Below are 27,213 nucleotides of genomic sequence, written 5' to 3'. Positions count from 1 at the left end.
CACAGGCAGGAAGGAGCCATTTCACCCATTTTCCCCTCCCCACTTCAACTTCTCAAGCCATGTGGCTATTATTCCACGTGGATCCAGCAACCCCTGGAATAAACTTTCCCAGAGTCGGAAAGAATTGCTGGTGGGAACATGAAAAATATCTGTAGTCTTTGCATTCACAGATCATGGTGTGCAAACCATAAATACTAACAGCAATCTGTCTTATCACACTATGTACAATATCTGAAATCACAAATTCAGTCCAAGAAAGAAGTCTTCTATTATCTGTATCTGAATAATAAAAAATCCTATTGAGCAAGTTTCCAACAGAAATGCTCTCATCTCTGTCATCAATCGCAGTGGGCATACTCTGGGGAATCGGTTGAACCAGGTTCAACTAGAATCAATGACACCACTTGGTATTTTATATATGTTTATCAGGAAGCATAGTTGAGCAGAACAGTGCTTCCTCCTAAGGCTTTGCAACCTTAAATAGGGAACTAACTAACATTAGCTCGAAGGGAATTACATGTATATAACTACATGGGACTTGCTTGAAAGTGGAGTATTAGAGCTACCTTAACTTTTATAACCAGACTATAATTATAGTTGTCAGATGATAACATGTTATGCAGAAAAACATAATAGTAGAAGTTATTTGTACAATACATTCTGGACTGTATTGACTGGTTGTGATCCTCAGGTCATCATAAAGAAAAATGTGCATTTCCTTTCCCTTTAGTTTTCAGCATAGGAACCTGCAGCACTGGAACACTAAATTCTTGCTTTATAATTTGAGAAGGATAGTGGAAGAACATCAAAAAGAGCCACGCACTCCCTAAATTTAGGCTATTACCATTGTACAAGTTTTTAAATTATTGTTCTATACGCTTTTAAAGGGTAAAGCCCACTTAGACTACAGTCTGGAAGAAGATGCTGTTGGGAAAAAATCATGAATGCCTCTGAAACAAGGCCATTTAGTAGCATTTACAAAGAGTGTAAAAGAATACATACCTCTGTTTGCATTCATAGATGCCAGCTGTGACTTGAACTTTGCAACAGCCCTTGTCAGAGATTCTATTTGTTCCTGTTGTTCATGTATTTGCTTTTCATAGCTGTCCGTCTGCAAATACAATTTAAATTAGCAATAGGCATGCTGTTTATGGAAGGCAGATACAGAAGCTGCTGAAATTTCAGCGTTAGCAGCTAAGCTTGCTGCATAAATGTCCAAATGGCACTACCTATCCCAATATTCCTTTTGGTAGTGGGGCAGGCATTTCCAATAGTTTCTGTTCATCTCACTCCCCTTTTATTTACTGCAGTTTTGTCCCAACCTTCCTCTGCAGAACTGGGGATGGTGTACCTGATTCTCCCCCCCCCCCACAATGTAATCCTGTGCCATGTTATTCCAGTCTCAGATGACTGATTTCAGTGGGATTACACTGGAGTAGCTCCACACAGGATGGCACTGTAAGAGATAATGGTTTGGATCCCACCTAAAATTTCCATGGACAGGAGAGAGGGGCAATATTTGCCAATTTCCCCCTCCTCCCATGGCAGACCTCTTATGATTTCTCCCATCTATTCCGGAGCACCTCCCATTCCCCCAAAGCAGCATATCAAGAGGGCATTTTGAGCTGCAGCGGGAAGGGGGGAAATCACACTCTGTGGACAGAAATCCCTTTTGTCTGCTGAAATTTTAGGCAAGATACAAGCGAGCCAATGGCTCAGTGAAAGTTACCCAGAGAGCAATACAGCTAAGCACAGAGTTCCAAATCCAGCTCTGTATCTTTTATACCATGTTAAGCAATGGATTGGTGTCAGTAGTGCCTTTCATGAAAAAAGTCTATGGCATGTTACAGTGCCAAATTACTGCCAAGTTTTTTTAAAAAGCTCCTGATTAGTTGGGTAACGGCAATGCCATGATTTCTCCAGCCATTCCATTCTTCAGAATCCTTAAAATGATAGCTTTCAGCAAAGAAGAAGAGGGGGAAAAAAGGGGGGGAAGGGGGGATTTTTCAAAAGATGCTCACACACATTTGAAACAAGAAACAGACTGATTCAAAGAAAAGCGTGAGATGGCCGTTGCCTCATAGGCCCATGACAAAGCTAGGAGGCCACAGAGCCATCCATTCCAGCAGCCAGGAAGACCCCAGGAAGCAGAGAGAGAGAGAGAGAAAAAATCACCAAGACCCAAATTGAAAATGTACAACAGCAATGTCTTGTCAACACTTCTGTACAGTGCACAGGCATGACAGCTAAAACAGACAGAAGAGAAGATGCTTTTGACAGCCAGCGTGCACAAGCGATTCGTTGCGAGTCAGATGGCAGCAACAAGTTACTGACTAAAAGATACACTTGACAACGAACCATCCATTTGTATCAAGCACCATCTGGCCAAGATGACTCTGGCTTCTATGCATTTGACACAGCTCCGATCTTCAGAGGCTGGCAAAACAAGTGGCCAACCGGCAACTTAAGGAGTGAGCTGCTGGCCATACAGAGGTAGGGAACCCCAGGCTACGGGGAGGGGAGGGCAGGAAAACCCACACAAAAGTCACTTACAATGTTCTTCAGGAAGTCTTTTTAGACACTTTACACTGGCTTTACCTGCAGAGTGTTTGATGGCCACCTCAGACATGCAAATAAGCTACTTGCCTGGCTTTCTGTTTTAATAACAATCATCTATAGGTAGCCAAATAGGGAAGTTCTTGTACGCTAGAAACAAATTGGTTCCTCTCAGCTATCAAACTTGATGGGTGATCTCGCTCAGTCTCACTTACCTCACGGTGTTGTGAGGATACAATAGGGTAAGGAAACCATATGTGGCACCCTGAGGAAGATTAGGATTGAAAGATACTAAGTAGATAGATCCAGATCATCAGTGGGCTGCTGATGACTTGAATATTTTTTGTGGGTTGGTCACTTTGGTAAACAGTTGCATTCCATTAAACGTGCCAATTCTAGTATTACTGCGCAGTATACGGTATTAGTATCCTACTGTTTCCAAACTTCCCAATCAGCAGAGCTCAGCAAAATTCTTTCATACCGTGTGAAGAGGTGGGGTGGGGGTGGGGGGTGGGGAAGCATCTCAGCACTAAACATTAATAGTTCAATAAAAGAAAAGGGAAAGCCGCAGTAAGTCCGTAACAGCAGTATTAGCCTTAGAGCCAAGCTCAGCTGTGAACTCATTGGACAGCCTTAGGAAAGTTCTTATTGCTCAGCATTAATATAACTACTGACCATCTGTAGCATGAATAATAAACATATTTTTAATTGTGGAGTGTCCTTTCATCCAGGGCAGATTAAAAATCTGTATAATGGGACACCACTTGGGTTAAGGGTGGTTTTCTGCAAACCCAAGGAAACCTCAACATTTACAAAAGTATTCAAATAAAAAATGAAATAGGGAGGAAACCCTCCCAAAGTTGTACAAGCTATACAAGTTAAGGCCCCCCCGCCCCCGCCCCGCCATCAGCCATACAAGTGATGTCTGTGCAGGCAACCAAAAACATACCAATGAAGGCTGGGCAAACAAAAAGCCCCCCAAACCCTTTGCAGATCGACAGCCAAGCTTTCCCAAGGCCACTTCAGGAGAGATCTTGGCTGCCATTCTGGATTGAACAGGCAACTTCATACATCACCAAAGCCCCATGTTTTTGGTGGAATCTGCTGAAGGGCTGAGAATGAGATCACTTGATGCTAGGAAAAATCCCAAAGCACTTCATGGATGTTAACAGATCCATGGGAGAAGGCAGAGCAGGTTGGAGGAAAGGAATAAATAGAAAAGAACTGATGCTGTCACACATGAAAAGGCATTATTAGGGTCTTTCCAAAACATTCGCAAGGAATTATTTCTCTTGTTGCTATAATTATTTATAAAGAACTAAAGTATATTCAGTTCCAACTAGCCAGAAACCACAAACAGCTTCAAAGTCAAAAACATTTTTCATTTAACTAACCAGGAAATAATATTTTTTTCAATAATAAAGATCAAACCTAAAAAACAACACTCCACCCCCACCCTGCCATTCTACTCTACCTTTTGGTTTGGTACAGTTTAAATTGTTCTGTGCAAATCTGGAAGTTAAAATTATAATGCATTTAAAACACAAACATGAAGAGCTGGTTCCATCCTTTGGTTTAACAAACAGCACAATCTAGCCAAAGTTTCTTCCGAGCTCATTTAATATCAATAGGAGAGAGTTAGAATGTTTAACTGACTCCCAATAAAATCAATGGGACTTTAAGAAGGGTCTGAGAGACACAATACTTTCATTCCACACAAGTTGTTTTACACTTTGAGGTAACATGCTAGTTGTACACAACCATAATGGTGACTCCTATCATATCACTACATCTCGTGGAATGTAGAGATGGTCATTTCATTCATGCTGTCCATTGAGAGAGTATTCTTTGGAGAATGCAGCTTGAGAAACAATACCTGGACACATTCCGAGGGCTGTATTATTCATAAGGCTGACTAGGCTGACGCCTAGGGGTCCCAAAGGGACCAGGGGCCCATCAATTTTTTTTGCTGAAGCACACTCCCACATAAATTACAATTAATTGATTCTCTTATATAACCTCTATTAATAAGTAAAGAGTCCAGTAGCACCTTTAAGACTAACCAGCTTTAGCTCTCTTCGTCAGTTGCATTTGACGAAGAGAGCTGTGGTTCTCGAAAGCTTATGCTACAATAAAGTTGGTTAGTATTAAAAGGTGGTACTGGACTCTTTACTACTTTGCAACTACAGGCTAACATGGCTAACTCCTCTGGCTCTATTAAGAAGATAATTAACTGCTTCCTTATTGAAGTGAAACAAATTGTCTCTTATATTAAAACAATTATCCATACATTATATATTTTTAAATAAATAATTTAAAAATTTATTCAAAATATTACAGTATTGAACAATTATACCCCCAAAATGTGACTTCCTGAAGAGTTCTACTCACGCAATAAAAATATTAAAAGAATTGTGAATAGAATTCTTCAGGAGACCCTCAAAATGGCTATAGGGCTATGTTCTGCAGTCTAGCACCTACTGTACCAGGGTCAGGATGTCCCCTGTCGTAGTGTGAAAGACTGAAGTGCCGGAGGGGCCCCTGAAATACCTGAAAGCCTAGGGGCCTGGCCATGGGTTAATATGGCCCTGAACACCATCACTGAACAGCAGAAAGTCTGTTCCCATCAATTACAAAAACGACAACTAAGCCGCACAACCCATTTCTGCACATGTAAGTTGCAAGATAATTGCAGGTAATTAAAATCTCCCAGTGTTGTGAACGTTTCTGTTGTGTGTGCGCACGGGCACAAAAGGCAGGCCTACATTTACGATGGCTCACAGAGTTAGGGAGAAAATAGGCACGTACCTTTTGTTTGAGCTCTTTCACTGCAGAATCTCGATCCATACATGCTTGCCGAAAGGCTTCAAATGCTTTATTAAGCTGTTCTGCAATATTTTTATCCATACTTCCCAGCAGTGTCTCATCACTGAAGAGATTAAGAAATCAAGAGATTTGGTTAAAACATTGATCGGGGGCGGGGGGGGGGGAGGACAGTGGGGACAAAATACATTGGTGACTGTTGGCCAGAGCTGCAGGAAATGATGTAGCCCTGTGGTGGCTCCACTAGGCAACACTCTCCACTCTCCATTTTAAGGCTACAAAAATGAGAAACTGATTCTTGCTTAGCATAGGGTGGCTGAGCTGGCTTGAGAGGTAAGATGCACTAGAACCATTGCAGGCTGTGGATGAAGCTGTCTTATCTTCTTAAGGATGACTGGTTTCGCCTCTGAGACAAAATGTGAGGGGTCTGGTCTGTCAGCATAGTGAGGCTTCCCCTTGGGAACCCACACTCAGTTTCGTAACAGGGAGAAAATGAGCATAGGAGAACCAAAAGGAGCATTCAAAAACCCCAGATCCAGCACCTTGATTCCACAGAGGCTAACCAGATACTTCCTGGAAGTGAATCAATGGGCCACAATGGCTTTCCCTTTTTTGTTCCTACCTCTTTGTATTCAGAAACAGCATATATGAACATGAAGGCTCCATTTAGATTTTGTGGCTAACAGCTGCTGAGAGACCTATCCTCAATAAATGTATTTCATTCTCTTTTTAAGAAGAATTATCTAAACTAATGAGCCGTTAACATATTTTGAGACCATTAATCCCAATTTCCCCTTCAGTAAACACATGCCTGCCTAGTATTTAGCCTTACAGCACTTCAATTATTAACTGCCAGTGGGATTAGAGTGTTGGACTGGTATCTGAGAAACTCACGTTTAAATCTCCACTTTGTCATTGCAGTTTGCTGGACAACCTTGGGCCAGTCACACACCCTCAGCCTAACCTACCTCACATAGCTGTTGTATGGATAAAATGGAGGAAAAGAGAACAATGTAAGTTGCTTTGGGTCCCCACTGGAGAGGAAGAATGGGTATAAATGAAGTAAATAAATGAGTGAAAGGAAAAGAAAAAAGTATAGCCCCTACCGAGGCGCAGAGTGGTAAACTGCAGTACTGCAGCCCAAGCTCTGCTCACGACCCGAGTTCAATCCTGGCGGAAGCCAGGTTCAAATAGCCGGCTCAAGGTTGACTCAGCCTTCCATCCTTCCAAGGTTGGTAAAATGAGTACCCAGTTTCCTGGGGGTAAAGTATAGATGACTGGGAAGGCAATGGCAAACCACTCCGTAAAAAGTCTGACAAGAAAACGTTGTGATGTGACGTTCCCCCGTGGGTCAGTAATGGCTCAGTGCTTGCACAGGGGACTACCTTCACCTTTTACCACTCCTTATATAGATAATAACTGTGCTTATATACCACTCTTCTAGACAGATTAGTGTCCCACCCAGAGCAGTGAACAAGTTAGTGTTATTATTATCCCCACAATACAGCTGGGGCTGAGAGGAGTGGCTTACCCAAGGCCACCTACTGAGCTCATGGCAGTAGTGGGATTTGAACCAGTAGAGTGCCGATTTACAGCCAAACCACTTAACCACTGTGCTACAGCAGCAGTTACATGTCTAACTTTAAAATGGCCCTGAATTAAAGCACGGTGAAATCTAAAGGTATTTCTGCATAGATGCTGATGCGTATTATCCAGTTAAGAGTACAATGTCTGCAGGGCAGATCTGTACCGGAATACTGTATACAATAATCAGGCCTCAGACGATGCAATCCTACACAAAGTGGCTTCAGTCTAAGCACAGCTGTTTCAAGATGATAAGTAACCTGCAGCAAGCCTGCACCGGATTGCGTTGTGAACCTGATAAAGAATTCCAGTTGATTAATCAACTGTTTTTAAAATCATATTTATCCATTACCTAATACACATTAGCCCACTAAAGTTGATGAGCTTAACTCTGGCTCTGCACTGTAAAATTGTAAATTATGAAAAACTCATTCTATATACCTATTTTTGAAAGGAAACACAAAGTAATCCACAATTTAACAAAGGAAATATTACTCATTGTTGGAAGGAAAGGCATCTTTGATTCTGCTATTTTAAAATGTCCTTTTACAGTAACATGCCAATGCCAAAATACTTTCAAAATTAAAAGTGTGCCCTTCTCAGTGTAACCAATTAAAGTTCTTATTCGCCCTAACCCTAACCAACTAGCACTTTAGTTGACTAACCTCCAAAAAAAACCCCCAAGCAAAGCATGCAATCCAAATCACAACTTAAGTACAAGCCAAATACATTAGCAGGATCAAACATCACCTATAATTGGCAAAAAAGTTATCAACCTCCATTGCTGTACAAAAGAACACCCCTCAATTCCCGAGTAAACCAAAGTTGAACAATTCTCTCTATCCATGAATTAATGTTAGTTGGAAAAAACAAATCCAATTATCTTTCCTCAGATCTAATACCAAACAAACAGGAACAGCTTCCAGAACATAATTAATTAAACGTGACAAATTTCTAATTTAAACAGAGTCAACTTTGGCACTAGCAGTCTTTTGCCTTTCTATTTATCATCAAGGGAAACCATTATTATTACTTAGGGAACATTTACCAATTTCCACAAGCCACAGCAGCTCAGATTCTTTGGAGGTACATTTATTGACATGAGTGGAGACTGTGTGATTTACAAAGGTTACTTGGATCAAAGAGACTGAAAGTACAACAGACTTGTTTTCTTGAAATATCATGTTTCAATTATCTTGTCTTTTTAAAAAAAGTGAAGCCAAATTAAAACCGTCATTTCACATAAAATGAACGGAACCATCGGAACTAATAAACTTATAACAGTCACTTCTCCGGCTGCCTCTGGAATATCAGAACTGCCTCCAGGCAACCAGGCAGAAAAAACTTTACCAAAAACACTATCCCACCCCTTCATTTAGACCACAAACACTGCCATATGAACGTGTGGGCAAACAGTTACTAAAAATATGGAATTATAACTTTTAAAAACAACAACAATCTGTATGATACAAACAGGTCCAAAAGACGGGAAGTCAACATCTCTACTTCCAAGGAAGAGTTTAAGCCCTTCAAAAGTGCTGTGAGAAATTCTGTTCTAGGCTCTGTATAGAGTGGAGAGAACAGAATATAATGGAGTAAATTCTCCGTAACTAAAGCACCATGTATACAAAAGCTTGACGCAAAGGGTTTTCAGGAATAGTGACCATCAAGCAAAGCTATTTGCGTGGTCTGAAGCCGGACAGATGTAAGTGCTATTTGGAGATTATGGAGATTATGGATGCTGGTAAAACAGAAGGCTCTAGCATGGTCTCTTTCGGATAGTTTATACCCGAGTGGAAATTTGGAGCTGGAGATTGTCTATCTGAGGAGGCATCGTACTTCCACGCTCAGTGACGAATATTGGTGCCAGTGTAGGGACACCACCAGAATAATCTGAGTTGGATTATCAATGGGAGACGTTGTTATAACAAATTTCCCAGGCAGCATCTTTCTGCATCGTCATGAGACACTGCCTACAGAGTAAACTGGTAATGACACTCCTTGGATTTTTCCCGAATGGCAATATGTTTCCATGCCCTGTTTGAAGGCAAGCAAGTGTTGCCCACATCAGGGCCACTGGGATGCCTCTGAGTAGTGCTAAAACTCTCCTTTAAAAGATATTTTGAATGGATTCCAGTTTTTTTTAACCAGGTGATCATTACAGCCCCATACCTCTAGTTCATACAAAAGCTGTGGAACAGCTGTACTCTTATATATTGTATATAGCACCTATGGTTCTTAAAACTGTGGATTTTGTGACCCACAAGTCTTTTCTCTCCCATTTGCATAATTTATTTATTTACTTTTCAGCTGTTATATTTCTGCAAACTCCAAGTTTCAAATAACCCAGGGCCCAAGAGGGTCAAAGATCAGTAAATGACTCAAAAGGGAACCCATATAGGAACAGAGGGTTCCCAAAGAGGATAGATATAAACTTTCCCCCCTGCCCTCTCCTTTATTATTTAACAATTCAAAATTGTCTATACATGGCCCCACTATGTAGATTTTTTGATCTGCACTCTTGGGCCACTGTTCAGAATTAGATATATTGATATGAACATTGGTGAACTTATTTCCACAAGAAGTTTAAAAGTGAATGTGTAGCAGGGGAAAATTAAACTGAGATTTGCCTAAGCCTACAAAGGTGAAAATCATCTTTCACAAAAATTCCTGATCCAAGGTTCAAAAATCTGGTTGCAGCCCAGCAAGTCGGAAATAACTGTCAAAAGTTCCTATCTTTAAAATGAGAATAAGAAGACTTGTGCATTGTGAGGTGAACAAGTCAGTTCTGCAAGGAACACTACAAAGGCTTAAGCAGAGGATAAAAATAGACGTTCTGGCACCACCACTAAATACCCAGTAGAGAGGATGCTAGACAGGCAAGCAGCTAAGGTTCTGACATGAAAACATGAAGTGTGCTCTTCAAGAAACAATTTAAAAACTTAATTTAAGAAGCAAGAGGGAGCATCGTACACGCTTATCCCTCGAGTCTCTAGTCATTGTTTCTCATGGAAAGAATTCACAGTCAAAACACTCATACTCCAAAGAAGCACATGGCATTTTGATGCCTGAGGCAAAAAAAATCAAAATGACACTTCTGTAGTGGAAAAAAATAATCATAAATTAGACAACTGAAAATTTGCTGCCCTTTAATGGCATCTTCAAAATCTGCCACAAGCCCCAGGCAGTCTCACATTGCCTCATCTCAGACCCAGGCTTGTTCATCCATAAGCATTCTCCATTTCTGTCGCTGGCATACAGTTCTCCCTCTTTTAATGCTAATTAAAGAACTTACAAAATGCTTTCACTTAGAATATGAATGGAGAAAAATCCCCTTCTATCCGCAAACACAAGAGTCTCAAAGGAGGATGTGGTTTTGAAGGCGACATATGAGGTCTAAAACCTTGGATAGGATCCAGCCAGCTTTTTTGCTTAGTCTCTCCCAGTTCTGCTCCTTATTACAGCCCCCAACCTACATGGCCCCACGATCCCCAGCACAGCTTTTTTGGAGGTGAAAATAAGATTTTCTCCTCCCTTTTTCAGTCATGGAAAAGCTGCTTGAACATAATCCTTTCTTCATGATTACTTTCACACTGCACGCACATTCTGAGAATAAGCCACATAATTTTGGATGAGATCAACGGGATAATGCATCAAGGGAATGTTCCCAAGCAAGCCTTAGGAAATGAGTTGGAATGGGGCAGGAACACTGCCACGCTACAATGGGAAATCCCTAGTGGATTGTGGCCGTTACTGCTTCGAAATATGGACCATTGCTTCCTGTTTCAAAGAAGTGCGATAGGACTATGGCCTGGCAGTACAATCCTAAACAGAATTACACCCTTCTAAGTCTACTGAAGAAGAGCCCTGTGGCACAGAGTGGTAAGCTGCAGTACTGCAGCCCAAGCTCTGCTCACGACCTGATCCTGGCAGAAGCTGGGTTCAGGTAGCCAGCTCAAGGTTGACAGCCTTCCATCCTTCCAAGGTTGGTAAAATGAGTACCCAGTTTCCTGGGGGTAAAGGGTAGAGGACTGGGGAAGGCAATGGCAAACCACCCCATAAAAAGTCTGCCAAGAAAACGTCATAATGCGACGTCCCCCCATGGGTCAGTAATGACTCGGTGCTTGCACAGGGGACTACCTTTTAAGTCCATTGAAGTCAACAGACTTAGAAGGTTGTAACTTTGCTTAGGACAGCATAGTAAATTCATCACCATTATTAATTTACCTTGATTTAAGGGGGGGTGAATTCTAAATCCAACTTCATTTCTAGCGAAATGAATCCATCAAGTTTAAAGCATAGTTTAAACCAGAATGTCTTGATAAGGGTGTGTTGCTCCTCCTGTAGCTTCATAATATTCCCTAAAACTACTTTTATACCTTTTCAGCAATTATGTTGATAATACCTATACACTGTTTAGCAAACTTTGGCAAGTTCTTTCTTGCAGAAATCAAGGAAAGTGGTTGCAGTGATGTTCAAAACATTTCTGCCTCTCTGATCTCAGTAACAGGAAAAAATGAATTGCACAAGATAGCCAAATGTATGCAAGCGATCTGGAAAGTAAGGCAGTATTTATATTTTTACCACTCTCATCAGTAGGTTACTGGAACTCATGTTTAGAGACACTTTTAAATCCTCCCCCCAAAAACGGTTGTTCAGTTTGAGACAGTTCTGAGACCGGCTGCACAATTTTGTGACACACTGAAACACATATAAAAGGCCAGCTGAATAAGCTTACTTTTATTGGGTTTTGTATTGAGGCAAATCTTTTTAAATGCTCTTGCAGCAATAGTCAAGCTGATACTGTATGTTTTTTTTTTCTCACTGAAAGTTTGCAACTGGCTTATTAGGATCTGGCTACCTTAGTTGTTTGTGACCATTGCCAAAACAATTCTTGCTTCTGCCTAAAGCAGATATTAATTTACAAAAGGGAGACATGCAAGAACTTCGGGGTATGTGTGTCTCATTTCTCTTGTCTACCCCTCCCCACACTCTTCCCTCTTTCCCTCCCTGTGACAGTCCTCACAGCCTCTCCTTTCCCCTGATTCCTTCACTCCTTGCTTCCATCCACACATCTTAATCTCCCCCCTCCCCAGACTTCAGCTGGATGCCCTTACAACCTCTCCTCCACTCTCACCCATCCACCTAACTACCTTTTTCTGTTCTCTTGCTTCAGCTTTACTTTCTTCTCTCCCCATTGCCTGCTTTGTTCTTCTCTTCCTCATGCCCTTTGACTGTCATTAATCAAGGTACAGAAGCTTCAATGACGTTGTTTGAGGTTGCCCAGCAAACCCTCATAATGGCCACAAAAATCTCACATTCATTTCTTGTAGAGTTCATTTCTATTATTTTGGGGGTTTTCACACACGTGCATACACACACAAAAACACCTTTTTTTAAAAGATTTTAGATTGTTGGAGGGGGGAGGAAAATCACCCATCTGGCTGTCTTCGGCCTCACTGTGTAGATTTTTTGACCCACAGTCTGGGGGTAAGTTTCAACATTACTGCTACTGCTACTACTACTACTAATAGACTGTGGAAAATAGAGATGATAACAGCAGCAGCAGCACCAAGTGCTATAAAAAACACAAAAACCCCAAACCCTGACCCATGTGCTTGTAAATTAATCTAATTTAACTACAGATGTAAAAATAAATTATAGAAATTCAATTTCCAAGTCTTTCAGAGACTTAGAAAAAGATAGTGAAATTTCTAACACAAAAGGGGGAAGGAGAAAAAGGCATTTGACTAAAAAACAAACAAAAAGGATCACTTATATGCTATAGCCATTTCCCATACGAGCATGCTACCTATCCTGTATTCAGCATATCCCATTGGTTTTTAAAGAACTGCATCATGATGGGTGTGTCCTTTGCAGTTATGCTTCTATTTTTCTCCAATTTCTATCTGTAAAACATTTGTTATCCTTTTGTATTTCGTATTTACAGCAACTGTACATTTTTATCATTCTATTTTATACCACTCTTGTAACGATGCATCTTACTGCTTCTAATACTAGGAAGTGATCGTTAAACTCATCCTCTTTTCTTTGTTAGCAAATGTGGCTCTGTCCCCGCTGGGATCACAGTGTCCTGAGAGGATCTAGTGGCAGATCTGGAATATAAGTGTGCTTCTGTACCGACCCACCTTTTGTTGATCTCATCAGCGTACTGGTACAGATCCAAACAAGAGTACCTTTTTTACATTTCTTCTCTTTCTTTACACATATTTCAGCATCCACATCACCATGACAGCTGGTAAATCTGCTAAGGATAACAAAGAAAAGGAGAGGTTCTATCAGAGATTATTTTCAAAAGACAGAGAGGTGCAGGGGTTGAAGCCTAGAATTCCCCTCCCCAATTCTAGATGGAGTGGGCTGGATGCTGTTACTCAGAAGAAAAGGAAAGGCACTCTGCACTTAGTAACTCTACTCTTTAGTGCTGCTTTATAAACTGGAGACTTGATCCTTCATAGTGAAGACAGGTTCTGGGGCTGAGACCTGATGAAGTCTGCCTTCATGGGGATTAGATATAACAACAACATTCGATTTATATACTGCCCTTCAGGACAATTTAACACCCACTCAGAGTGGTTTACAAAGTGTGTTATTATTATTCTCACAACAATCACCCTGTGAGGTGGGTGGGGCTGAGAGAGCTCCTAGAAGCTGTGACTGACCCAAGGTCACCCAGCTGGCTTCAAGCGGAGGAGTGGGGAATCAAACCCGGTTCCCTAGATTAGAGTCCTGCTGCTCTTAACCACTACACCAAACCACTACACCAAAATATTTCAACATGATTAACTCTGATGACTGATAAAAGCAAAGGGAGGCTTTTCATATTTTCTCTCTATCATTTCCAGTGTCCTAAAATAGGCTGTGGTCACCCAGAGGACAGGACAGTCTGTCTCCACACCAACTGGACTACTGACCAATTAAAATTTGATTACATTAAATAAAGGGAAAGACATATTACCACAACAGTGAGGCCTATTTCAAAATACCAGGGTGACTATGCCTGCCAGTTGGTCACAAGTGTCTTTTTTATTCTGGGGAGAACTCCCATCTCTCTGGGAACCCCAAAATGAACAAAGGCTGATCTTGAGAAAGATGTGTCTCAAGTCAGCACAAAATCAGGGAACGACCTTTTCTTCTTCTCCAGGCTTCAGAAAGTGTCAAGAGCTCTCCTCCAAGTGAGAGGGTGCTTTCTGAGCATCTTCCAAGTGGTGTGACAGAAAAACCTTCTCAACTCCAATTCCCTGCTCAGAGGTAGGGGAAAGGGAGTGGATGCTCACTTCAGCTGTCACACCAGACACGGAAGCATTCTGGGTACTCTGGTACTCAGGTATGAGCTCCCTCCTCTTCCCTAGCTTGGAACTGGGAAGGTATTGGGCCTTGGAGGTTCTGAGAACTTCTAAAACATGAGGTGATGTCAGAGACAAGATCTATCCCCTCTGTTTCAGGGTAGAAGTGTCTTCGGTGAATATACATTCTAGATGGATGCCAAATTTGTGGAGATCCAGGCTTAGTTTTCTTATTAAGGGAATATTCTATATGTTTCAGATAGCATAACATATACGTAACACATTGGGGCATAACACCTTTTTTTAAAAAAGGAACATCTAACTTCCATTAACATTGTAGTAAAATCCAAATGTAAAAGAATGACTGATTTTAACGGTCAACTAAACACTGTCAGCTTCAGTCACCTACTATTCTTAGAAGGAAAACTACTGCGCTTGCACTCAGAAAGGCAAACTGTTTGCTAGTTTTCCATACAGAATGGAAGGAAAAGCCATACTTGAGGCAACCAGCGAGGCCATATTGCCTGTAACGTGGTATGTCCTTCAGTCTGTGAGCCAAGCTACAGGTAACGCCTGACACAAGTTGGACACTTGTCAGCTTCCCTCATGTTTTGATGGGAAATGTAGGCGTCCTGGTTTTACAGCTTGGCTCTCCATTACAGCTGCAAGAGTAGGATGCCTACATTTCCCATCAAAACTTGAGGGAAGCTGACAAGTGTCCAACATGTGTCAGGCGTCACTTGTAGCTTGGCTTTCAGCCCAGAGGAATTCTAACTTGCACTGTGTGACCTGATCCCATCCATCAGCATTTAGCCAGAAGCAAGTCTGGCTGATTTCAATGGGACGTGTTCCCAAGGAAGGGAAAACAGCAACCCTGATGGATGAACTTGCCAAGTAAATATACTAAAATTCACACCCCTATCTAGCCACAATTAAATACAAGAAAGTCTCCACCTTGCCGCATTCATATTACACAAAGTGAGACTTTTACGAGAGTCATACAACTGAAGCAGAGATTCTCACGCCTGTTGGCAAACAAGGCTTACAGTACTATATCTCTGCAAAACCAAGCCCATACATTGTGACCCTTGACCCAAGAGTGAAGCGGCTTTATACTGAATCAGACCCCTTTTGTCTGTTAAGGTCAGTCCTGTCTTGCTCTGAAGAGCAACAGCTCTCCAGGGGTTCAGACAGAAGCTTTTCACGTCACCCACTATCTACTACTTTTGAATGGAGAATGAACCTGTGGAATGAACCTGGGAATGAACCTGGGACGTTCTGCATAGCCTTGAGTCACAACCCCCACCCCTTATATTCCTGTCCCAGAAGGCTTCCAGGTGTCCCTTATACCCTCTGGACAACAACTGAATGTCGTGTAAAAACTTCCAATTCCTTCCAAAGGGTTTGTTTTCACTCTTCTACACTTCCCCACCAACAGCTTCAGGAAGTCTTCTTATGCATATTGCTCTAGCAGCTTAGCTAACATATAAAAGTCACCATTGTCTCTCAAGCTCAACCCTATGCTTATTTTCAGCAAGTCTTACTTCCAAGTTAGTGAGCAATGAGACTGCAGCCCTGAGACAACAGTGGCCACGCTTACACAGTTAATAATAAAAAGTCTTCACATTGGACCAACACAATTACCTGTAACCTTTGTTTATTTAGAAATTCTAGTAATGTGTACTTTTTATTTTAATATTTCTAACATGCACAATGTTGGCTAATATCTTACCACCATTCAGCTATTAGTCAATCCTCTAGCCTTTAATTAGGGTCATGCACAGATCGTATCTTCTCTGAGCAACCTATGTAGTCTAGAACTGTGCCTCAACAGAGAAACAGGTATATTGCAGAAAAGGTGCTTACAACAAATAACTTTACACAATTCAAGAAAACCAAATCACTAACTGGAAAGAAAAACACCTCTGAGGTTCTCTATCCAATTATGTCTGTGTGTGTGGAGGGAATTCCAATCTGAAATGAACTATAACAGTTAGTCACTAAGTTGTGTTTCATGCATTTGAAGGAAAGTCTTCACTCCTCCCAATGTTCTGTCTGTGTGAGTCTCTTGATGTCCAGTGGATGGGGGGGGGAGGTGTCAGATCTTCCCAATTCTAAGGTAAGCTGCTGTAGCACAGTGGTTAAGTGGTTGGTCTGTGAATCAGCAATTGGCTGGTTCGACTCTCTCTACTGCCATGAGCTCTGCAGGGGACCTAGGGTCAGCCACTCCTCCTAGCCCAGCTCTCCAGCTGAATTGTGGGGATAATAACAACACTGAGGGCCAAGCTACACATGACGAATGACACTTGAACGGCAAGTGTATTTCTCCCTGTTCACTTGCCCTCCACTCAATCCACTTGCCGTTCAAGTGTCATTCGTCATGTGTAGCTTGGCCCTGACTTCCTTCAGCCCTGAGCGAGGCATTAATCTATCTAGAAGAGCAGCATATAAGCGCACTGTTTTTATCTCCCAGATAGCATTTGAGAAGAGCAACAGGAAGTTTCCTCTGCCTCCAGCTCTTCTGCTAAACTTTCTTAACACGTACACATTTCCAACAGCCAATTCCTTATCTCTGTCAGAGGAAAGCCCAGAATTCGGCCAGCCTTTTGCTTTGATCCAGGTGTAACTAGATTCAGGTGTAACTAGATCCAGACAAAACCCCCATCTAAGCCCAAACCCGGTCTATCTTTTCTCCCTTCCACGGCACTTCCGCCTTTGTAAGGCTACACTCAGGCACAAGAACTTGCTCTCAAATCTTTTCCTTCTGGCCTCCTTTTCAAGATAAGACTGACTGCTAAATAAAAGACGCCGGTTAAGTTGCGGACAGAAACGGGGGGGGGGGGGCGCAAGTGAGGCCGTGCGCATTTACGCGGTAAGTCGGGGCAAGTCACCCATTGAGTCTGGGGACTCCAATAAGTCCTTTCCCGTTAAATGTGCTAACACAGAACGGCTTTCGGGTGCAATGCGGCAGCCTCGGATTAGCAGGAGAAAAAGCGCCGAGTGTTTTGAAGAAAACAAAAGCAGACAGGGAAGCAAAGCTAGAAAGTGAGCAGCTCTGCTGGGGCAGAAAGGCAGAAGAGGGCAAAGGGCCAGCCTCCGAAGAACAGGACGGAAAGGAGCGTTTGTCAATATCAAGGCAGAAGAACGAAAACCTTCACCGGCCGGCCTCAGAGGTAGGACACTAACTGCTTCTAAAGGGGGAAAGACTTACATCGTCCCCCCGCGATCGACTCGGTGCAAGCGCCCGGGAGTAACACCGCTGCCCCGACGCCCAACCCAGGAACCAGAATTCACTTCCTGCCGAGTCCTTCCAGCCATGTGACTGGCCGCGTAAAACTCTGTACGGTCTCTCCAGGCTCGGTTCTCCGAGTGCAATCCTAAAAATCCTAACAGTGCAATCCTAAAAAGCCCACTGATTTCAATGTAGCTCTGTTTAGAGTTGCGCTGTGACCACCGTAGGACGCGGCGTGCTGATCTGCGCAGCGGTAACCTGCAAAATCGGGGGCATTTTCAAAGGGCAGGTCACCCTCTTCCCAGTTCCGGGGTCAAAGCTCCTCCCCACCCCGCTTTCTTCTTTCAGTTTGTGCGATTAGGAGGTGTCGAATGTACTTTTGGCATCGGTTTGTAAAGGTGATCTTTTTGCCAGAACGCCAGTTATCTGCGCAGTTTGTCCCTAGCAGAGGCCAGGCAGGTGTTTCTCCAAGATCACAGCTAGCATCTGACACCCCTGGTTCATGCGCCCGTCCATGGACGCACTGACACCCCAAGGGATAACTGTCATATAATTTCAAACAATGCTTTTCAGTAGAGTTGATTCGCACAATCAGGTACGTAGAATAACTGTACCGAAATAAAATAATGTACTTGCATGTGTAAACCGGTTGGTACCATTTTTAAACGTGGATGTTTCCTTTAGCTATAGGACAAAAACTGTGGATATCTTCAATAACCTCTGTTAACATCTTCACCAACCGGTATTGTCCTATATTTTTATCTTTTTCCTCCAAAAGTTTCAAAGTCACACTGATATGATGCCACTTTTTCTGTGGGAGTGTTTAAGATGAGACAACAGCTAGCCTAAAGATTACTCCCATAAGTGTCGTAGTTCTAGAGGTGTCAGAGTGCAGACACTCGATGCTGCAGCCTGCCCAAGTCCAATCACTACACCACATTGTTTCGCACTGGTACTGGCTTGTCCACAATGTTCTCCTGTATTTTCACCAGAGACTACAGAATATGCTGTCATCTAGTACTATAGTCGTATTTTATAACTTATATTACAAATGTAAATATTATCAAAACCATAGGCTCCATGGCTCCTCGCTCTGTGTTTCCTGGTGCTAGTGTTGTCAACCTCTAGGTGGGGCCTGGTGATCTCCTGGAATTACAACTCATCTTCAGACGACAGAGATCAGTTCCACTGGAGAAAATGGCTGCTTTGGAGGGTGGCATTATACCCCAATGAGGTCTCTTCTGTCTCCAAACACCAGCCTCCCCAGGATTCGCTCCAGGAATTTTGCACCTTAGAGTTGGCAATGCTACCTGGTGCCTATTTGCTTCTTCCACAAATACCCTCTGGTGCCAATCGTGTGCTCAGACTCAATGGAGCAGAAAGCACTTCTGGGGCTGCAGGGAATTCCTGTTCAGAATTAGCTGACCCCATTGTGGAAGGTGCTTGATTTAGAACCTCTCAACTTTTTGTAGAAGCCATTTTGTGACTGGACCTGCCTCTCACAACAGCAGCCATTTTGCAGTGGGGCCTACTAACCTTTCCAAAATTCTAAAAGTGCCCACAGGCTTAACAAGGTTGAGGATCTCTGTTCTAAGGATGAATTCATTTAATCAATCTATTATTCTTGTGATTTCAAGTTCCATTACTTGATAAGTGGCTGCTGACTAATCTAGGGATGTAATTTAATCTAGTCAACTACGCTGTGCAAAATCTTAATACAGTTCCATCTCTGAGTCAGGCCTATGATAGGGGGTGCTTCATTGTGGTTTCTTCTCTTGCCGCAGCCGTTACATCTGAACCTGGGAAATCATGCAGCAGATACTAAAAACACAAATTGATTCTTATGTAGAAAATGACCAGATTTCTCAGCCTTCTCATGATCTTGGATATGGATGCCAGATGACACATCTCTCTATTTCTCCTTAACAATCCTACACAGGATTTCCACAGAGAATACTGTTGCCAGTCTCCAGGTGGAGTCCACCCAGAATTACAACAGACTTCCAGACTACAGAGATCAGTTCCCCTGGAGAAAATGGCAGTCTCAGGGCCAAGCTACACATGACGAATGACACTTGAACGGCAAGTGGATTGAGTGGAGGCAAGTGAACAGGGAGAAATACACTTGCTGTTCAAGTGTCATTCGTCATGTGTAGCTTGGCCCTCAGAGAGCAGAATCAGTGGCACCACATGCCTTCCAGGCTTGCTCCCCAAACTCCACCCAAAATCGGTAGGAATTTCCCAAGCCAGAGTTGGCAGCCCTGCTGGGGAAGGTAATGGGATGGATAAAGGCCAATAAACTGCAGCTTGGCCCAGACAAGAATGAGGTGCTAAAAAAAAAAGTATTCTTTACTTGCCAGATTCTGGAGATTAATAATAGAAGGTGGCCTCCAGTACCTTGCTTTTTCACTCCCTTGTTGCATCTCACTAGCCACTCAAAAATTCAGCTGCATAAATCATGCCAATGTTCACATTTTATTGTCTACTAGAAATTATGTAAAGAGATGATGTGGAGATTGATCTGACATACTATATAGCTGACAAATGCTCTCTTTCATTATAGTTCCCACCCATGGCCCTTCTTCCTAAAAAAAAAAGACAAGAAACTCAGAGCACCAAAATTATGGAAATGCTTCTCTGGTTGGTTCCAAGCTTACTTTATTCATACCCTGCCTTTCTCTCCAATGGGGATACGCCGCAGCTTATATCATTCTTCTCTCCCATCTTTTCCTAACAACTGTGAGGTAGGTTAGGCTAAGAATATGACTGGCCCAAGGTTTCGCAGCAAGGGTGGGGAATCAAACCTGGGTTGCCCAGATCCTAGTCTGTAACTCTAACCACTACAAAATACTGGCTTTCTCTCTATATTAACTGAAGTTGTGACTCAGAAATGATCCATTGAAGAGCAGTCTCCAAAATACAAATTCCATCCTAATTAGTGCTCTTTCTGTATTACAACAGAAAGTATTTTTCTATAAAATTTAAAGGGAGTCCTTTCCCTCCACTCTTACAAGTGATGCTTTTGAGAATATCATAGACTCCTTAATATTCCATTCTATATCCATATTTTCAAACACTATATGACCTACATCAGATGGTTGATTCCCCACCCCACCCCACCCCAAAATACTTTTTTTTCCATTTTGGACAAAGTACTTATAAGAAATCCAAAGACTGGCATTATATATTGTAAAAATACAAGACACAATTGAGCCAAATTTAAGCACTTGTAATTCCAATTTATTTCCATGGGAAAGATTAAGGCACATGCTAAACTATCCCACTAGAACTACCAGGTCTCTTGTGGCAGTGGGAGACTGCCTGTCACAACCAGCAGCAGTGGAAGAAAAAGTTTTAAAATGCTGGCATTACTTGCAGCGTGATGTTACAATGTCACTTCCAGGGAAAAACCAGAAGTGATGTAATGTCATTCTAGGAATCACCAGAATCTCTATGGCTTTACCTACAGTGCTGAAAGTATATTACAGGAGCAGCAGAAGCAAGTATGATTTTATTCAATGGGGCTTATTCCAAGGAAAGTGCTCTTAGGACTGCAGCCTACGTGTTCTTAGAGAACTCTCATTGTATTTGCTGTTACTGTATGCTAGGTCAGGAATGTGGGTGAAATATTTTTCTGCCACTCTGTGCCTGTCTGTTCCTGCCCACGTCAGTCACAGTTATTAGGCAACTAAGTGAAAGACAATTAAATAGGTTTACCTAGGCAATTACTAATAGGACAAGTCTCTAACTAGCAACTTCTATCTGACTATGGGCGTTATCTACTGGAGAATTTTCCTATGACAATCCCATTGACAGAATGGACATTATTTCCTGGTGGGTTGTTCCTGTATTTGTACTGTTATTGGGGTAAATCCTATCCCTATCCCACCACTCTTCTGAGCAAAGTTTGGAGCCTTCTTCTATTTAAGAAATAGTCAAGTAAGTTGGAGGAAGGTGAAAGGGTTGGATCCATGCCATTATTTCCAGCAACAAACGTATTATAGATAGGTTTCTAGTAGAGTTACAAGCCCTATGTCCTCGAATTCTGGGAGCTTTAGGGGATTGGAGCTGAGGGAGCGTTGTGGATACCGTGATGTCTCTTCTAGGTGATCACCTGGAAGTGATGTCACAGCCCCACAATACTCAAGGAATTTCCCCAATTTCTAAGATAAAAACCATAGAGATTAGGGGAAATTCCTAGAGTGTCATGGAGTGTCATCCAAGATGTCATTCCCCCCTCCCTCAATATTTCTCCTGCTGCTCGATTGAGTGCAAGCAATTGAAGGTGGGGTTGGAGTTTGCCTGCCACAGGTGGGCTCATGGTAAGGCTATCTTTTAGTACAGACATAATTAAACCACCACAAAATATCACTATATTGAGAGATGGGTGCTGCTAATCTTTCACTATAGTTTTGGGTAGGTAGTCGTGTTGGTCTGCAGTACTCCAATGACACCTTGAAGACATCTGAAAAAGGAAGCAAAAACTCTCTAAAGCTTTATACTCTGAAAATCTGTTTTTATGGTGCCACTGGATTCTAAACTTGCTAATCTTTCACTATGTTAACAGAAGCTTGTGCTTTCTAATAATTCACAGATGAAAGGCGTGACCTGCTTACAACACACAATCTGAAACCAGAATCTCTTTACAGGCTCCATTCCTTCCACAATTACACATCTTGAACACTGCCTGGCCATTGAATTTATTTATTCCTCAGTGGCCTGTCCTGTACTTCTGAAAGCCAAATGGGTAATAGTTCTTTTGTTCTTAACGATACAGTAGAAAAACAACTGCTTCACAATAGCAACTGTTCAAAACATACCATAACAGCCGCAGTGTGTAACATCATATGGTGTGCGCAGCATACTGTCTGATGTCTTGATGGCCATGTGCCTGAATTTACAAGCATGTGCACCAGAGAGAACATTTCCATGGATGGAACGATTTCTACCATATAGCACCTACCCCTCCTGCACCATCCCCAAATGCTCCCTGAAATGCTGTCCCTTGGATACAGGAGACTCCAGGACAACGTTCACAGAGCATTTTGGGCTGCAGTGGGAGGTGGAAGATGAGAAAGTTGTGCTTCATGAGCAGAAGTCCTTCCACAAACAGAAAAACTCAACTGGATCCAAGCCAAGATGCTTGACATGCATGCTCAGTCTCTCAGATATTCAAGTTTGGGAAACCCTGAACTGAATCATATCCCCCCAAAAGGACAAGGCTAGCAAATCAAACTTCCAGAATTTTAACAAGGCATCCCCCACCCTGGACAACAGTAGCAATGGCCGAGTAATACAAATACACTGGCAAACTTGAATGCTTAGAGGAAGGAGTAAACAATAATTGACTCAAGAGACACCACAAAAAGGATACTAAATCAGGAATTGCACAACCATGGGAACTGTTCCAAAAACAGCAGTATTATCTTGAAAGAGTAGAGAATGGATTAACAGTGCCATCCCAAGCAGAGTTACACCCTTCTAAATCCATTGGTTTCAATGGATTTAGAAGGGTGTAACTCTGTTGAGCATTGCATTGCCTGTTAGCCAACTTTGCTTTCATATGCAATGCTGCATTGGCTGCTTGTCCTGCCAATATGCACTAAAATGTTAATAATTCTTATTCTGAAAAAACCATGAGTTTATTCCTTAATAAATGTGTTTAAGATTGTAGTCTGATAGCTAAGGAAACTAAAAAGAAAGAAAGGTCAAACCTCCCAGGCAAGCATTAGAACATAGAGTAAATCTATCATAAGATTGAAATGAATATGGTAGAAAACCATAGAACTGATGAGCTAAAATATAGTCTCCATCCAAAAAAAGCACATGGCTGGCTATATATCATATTTCAGCAAGACTGCTCATTTTCTGTTTGTAAAATAGATAAAGTGTAATTTTTTTTTTACCTTGTAAACCATCTCCTGGTATACTTTTTATATAGACAATGCCCCACACAACCAGGAAGCTTCTCAAAAGGATCTTTAAAAATGCAGTTCTGTCAGTGGCCTAGAAGGTTTGTATGACTGACGCTAGCTGGGAACTTCCACTGAAAAATCCCCCACTTAAGGACTTCCTTATATGCAGCTATAGACGGCCCAATCATCTGGAGACATGCACTTTGCCACTCAGAATTTAAAGTGAAAACAAGATATAACGCAGTCGAGTCTTTAATCCTATAAATAATCCTATGCACTTTAGCAAAACCACTCCACTGTTACACAGATCTAGTGTATGTGAAAAGGATAAAGAATAGAGTGATTTGCAATTAGGTGCTACTCAGATGTACCTGGGAGGGGGGATTATGCAGCATCTTATTTAAATTGCTATGTTCAGATAATCCTTAACTGCAGATTCACATACTACATTTTTTATACATGTAATGATGCAATTGTATCTGAGATGTGCATTATGTAACCTGGAACACCCACTTCACTTTCCTGATGCAAGTACTGGAATGAAAAAGTTGGCTGGTGTTTTCAGTTTCCACATTCCAAACTGGCTCAGCAAGTATATAAATGCAGCGTGTGTAGGTATTGTCTGTTTTACTGGCATGAGGTAATATGGGAAACATACAGTAAATATGAGAAAGAATGCTGTATATGTGGACTAAATTGTTGTTTATGTAAAAGAGATTCTACTGTGACCATTTCCAGATGATGTGTTTATTGTGCAGTTGTACAGTTGCTACATGTGATCCAAGTAGCTTCCCTTAAGGAAGTACTTACATCAAATTTTCTCAGCACTTGTGTGAACCCATTTTATACTGAGATAATGAGGAGAAAGGGAAATGAAACCCATATCCAAACCAAAAAGACTAAAAATGTTGAGGAGAAAGTAATACTGAAGTCTTACTATACAAAATATAAACAGGAAGAAAAACCAGACAGAAAAAACTGATAAGAAAAAAATCTAAGCAACTTAATCTTTAATCATATGCAGAAATAAAGCAAAAGTAACAAATCTCTCCTAAATTCAGAAATAGAAATCAGACACAGACACATTTTGACTCCAAAATCTTCTTCATTGGTAAGCCTAATAGTAATAGTTTTGTAATGCAAAGTAAAACCATCTACTTTATTTAAAGAAGATTTTATGTATAGGGATCATGTAAGCTTAAACCCTCTAACAAGCCTGGAAAAAAACTTACAGATATTGAATTTGGGATGTATTTCCATCCCAACCAAAGTCCAATGTATCTTAGAGTAGAAAAAGTCCTACAAAATTGCTCTGTTCATGGTGGCAGAAATCACTATGTTTCACAGTACTAAAACATCCCGAGTATGAAAAGACACTTCGGCATGAGGCAAAATGTTTAGGCTGAGTAGATTCACTCCTTCCTTTTACATATTGAATTACTCATGCTAGTATGGCATTTTTTAAGAATTTGGAACAAGAGCTGCGGTTGAAATTGAACAATGAACATAAACTTTCATGAATTTTAAAGGAAAATGTTTAAAACATATACAATTAATTTCTAACATATCAGTAACTTGGGGGTATTTTATACCCCTCGACTATATTTCTCTGTAGTCTTGTAAACATTCTTCAGATTATCAGGAAGGGCTATATTTCTCCAGAGTGCCTAAAAATGGTTCCCTGGATCAGAGATTCTTAATGAACTTTTGGGGTATTTTTTACCCCAAATATGCTGAGTGAATTTGGGTAGGAAAACTTCCTCAGTGGCATAATGTATAGATTTCTGATTGTCTTTTCCCCAGGTGCTTTTGTGTTGACAGAAGGCAATAAGTGGTTACTGGCTGTACTTTGGGAGCATTGTTTACTGCTGTAGCAGTGATAATGTCCTAAAAGGAAAAAGCTCCAAAGCCATTTTTCTCTGTATTCTGCCAAAGAAATTACCACTGAGGTAGACAACCCCAAAGATATTTCTGTTCTAATAAACACTTCATAAAGTATAACATCTACAGAGATATCACAACAAGAAATATTAAAATATCATGTCAGAGTAACTGTGAATGACAGTGTAGACAATAGTAACTTTGATAGATCAGTGGTCTGATGTACACATACCCAAAGTCATTGAACCTGAGATCTTCTCTGTGCAAAGCTCATGTTCTACCTCTGATCCATGCCTGGTGTCTCAGGTTTTGAGTGCATCTGGTGGGGCTTCCAAATCCCCAGCATAGCCTTTCTGGAAGCCCAAAGAGGGAAAGGGGAAGATGTGGAATGATCTGCTTCTGTCCACTGGTGAGATCCAATCCACTGTCTCCAGCCAAAGGCTAGGGAACCATTTGTGGGTGTTACACAACTTACACTCCAATATGAGGAAATACTGTTTTGGCATTACATGAATGAGCTTTGGGCCTGGGCATTCTCTTTACCCTGATTCCATCCCTCATGTACTGAACTCTGCTCTGCCAATTCCTGTTCTTCAGAAAACTATAATTTGCTGTTATATCAAACTACGGTTTGCATATGCTCTCCAAACCCAGTTGAGATACATGGTTTGACTATGGTTTTCAATTCTGGTTTGGAGGAAGTATGTGGTTTGCTGTGTAAATGAGGAAATTGGTATACATGGGTGGAGGGAGGGGGTGTGGAAGAGCAAGGCCCCATCATGAACACATCTGAGTCTTCATACTTACCCTTGAATTATTGCTGGATTTATCCACCAAGGAGTGAGTGACAGGAAGTTTCTGCAGATTTTCCCCTTGACTCTTGTCTGTGCAAAGCTGAGTTTGTTAGAGCCCTCTTAAGCATGGAAGTTTACCTACAGCCTTCCAAAAAGAAGGTTGGCATCATGGCTAACCTGTGTCACACACCATAGATCTGACCATGAGTGAGACCTGTGAGTTGTACGTTGTGAATTTTAAATCTGTTTCGTACTTCCTTCTCTGATTCAAGACAGTATATGAATCATCTCTGATGTGATTTCTGTACAGAAATTTCCTGTGTTCTCAAATCAGAGCTTTAGTGCAAAACACAGTGCAGGAAAGACATTCCTGAAAATATGATGTACCATCAGAGAACCCTTCTCATGGCTCTTTTATGGATCCTATTCTTTTAAGACAGGATGTTGAACAGGGTTGCCTATTGCCCTCTCTGCTTCTGTTTAATTTTTACATTAATCATTTTGTCCAGGTCGTAGAATTCCAGACCTTTTCCCTCCCTTCATTGAAAAATTTGGTTGAAAAATTTCAGTCCTGCTATATGCAGATGATATGGCAATTAATGTCTTTCACTAAAATTGTGCTCAGTAGGATTACAGTTAGGTTGGCTGATTATTGTGATAGAGAAGAACTAAGAATTAATTATAATAAAACTAAAATTGTTGTTTTAGGTGAAAACAGATCCAAGCACAGATAGACTATCAATGCTCATGAAATACAACAATATCCCTTTTAAACATATTTAGGTATAGTATTTTGTGGGTTTCTGTCTTGGCAGACACACCTTAATACCAATTTATCAAATGTTTGCCATACACCAGGAGTTATTTTAAAATGTTTCTATTCAATGGGTGGCCAGTTAATAGCCCCAGCCCTCAAAGTATTCCAGGACAAAGTTATCATGCAGCTCTTGTATGGGGCTGAAATTTCGTGGTGGAACAAGAAAATACTTGATCAGCTTGAAATCATTCAGAACAACATCTTAAGGAAAATCTTGGGTCTCTTGCAGGGAACTCCTGCTACACACCTATTACAACAAGAGTCCGCTTGAAATTATTAAAATACTACAAAAAACTTGATAGCATTA

At 41.4% G+C, this 27,213-nt stretch overlaps 1 protein-coding gene across 4 annotated transcripts in view; it reads right to left on the bottom strand.

Moving 5' to 3' along the window:
- The window catches only part of TANK (TRAF family member associated NFKB activator), a 56,969-nt gene extending 33,474 nt beyond the window's left edge, over window positions 1-23,495 (bottom strand). For 2 of the 4 annotated variants that reach the window (XM_054971017.1, XM_054971021.1), the window contains exons 1-4: window positions 23,406-23,495; window positions 13,113-13,231; window positions 5,365-5,485; window positions 1,003-1,111 (exon numbers count right to left, since the gene is read on the bottom strand). In XM_054971017.1, the coding sequence (XP_054826992.1) occupies window positions 1,003-1,111; window positions 5,365-5,463 (208 nt within the window). In that variant the 5' untranslated portion in view covers window positions 5,464-5,485; window positions 13,113-13,231; window positions 23,406-23,495. Of the gene's footprint in view, window positions 1-1,002; window positions 1,112-5,364; window positions 5,486-13,112; window positions 13,232-17,478; window positions 17,553-23,405 lie in introns of those variants that run through there. The other 2 variants (XM_054971018.1, XM_054971020.1) reach the window with 2 other exon arrangements.
- Window positions 23,496-27,213: the final 3,718 nt, after the last annotated feature.

This window comes from Eublepharis macularius, chromosome 2, assembly GCF_028583425.1.
Source record: "Eublepharis macularius isolate TG4126 chromosome 2, MPM_Emac_v1.0, whole genome shotgun sequence".
Taxonomy (NCBI): domain Eukaryota; kingdom Metazoa; phylum Chordata; class Lepidosauria; order Squamata; family Eublepharidae; genus Eublepharis; species Eublepharis macularius.
The sequence above is the reverse complement of the archived record's forward strand: the minus strand, read 5'-3'. Positions and strand labels throughout refer to the sequence as shown.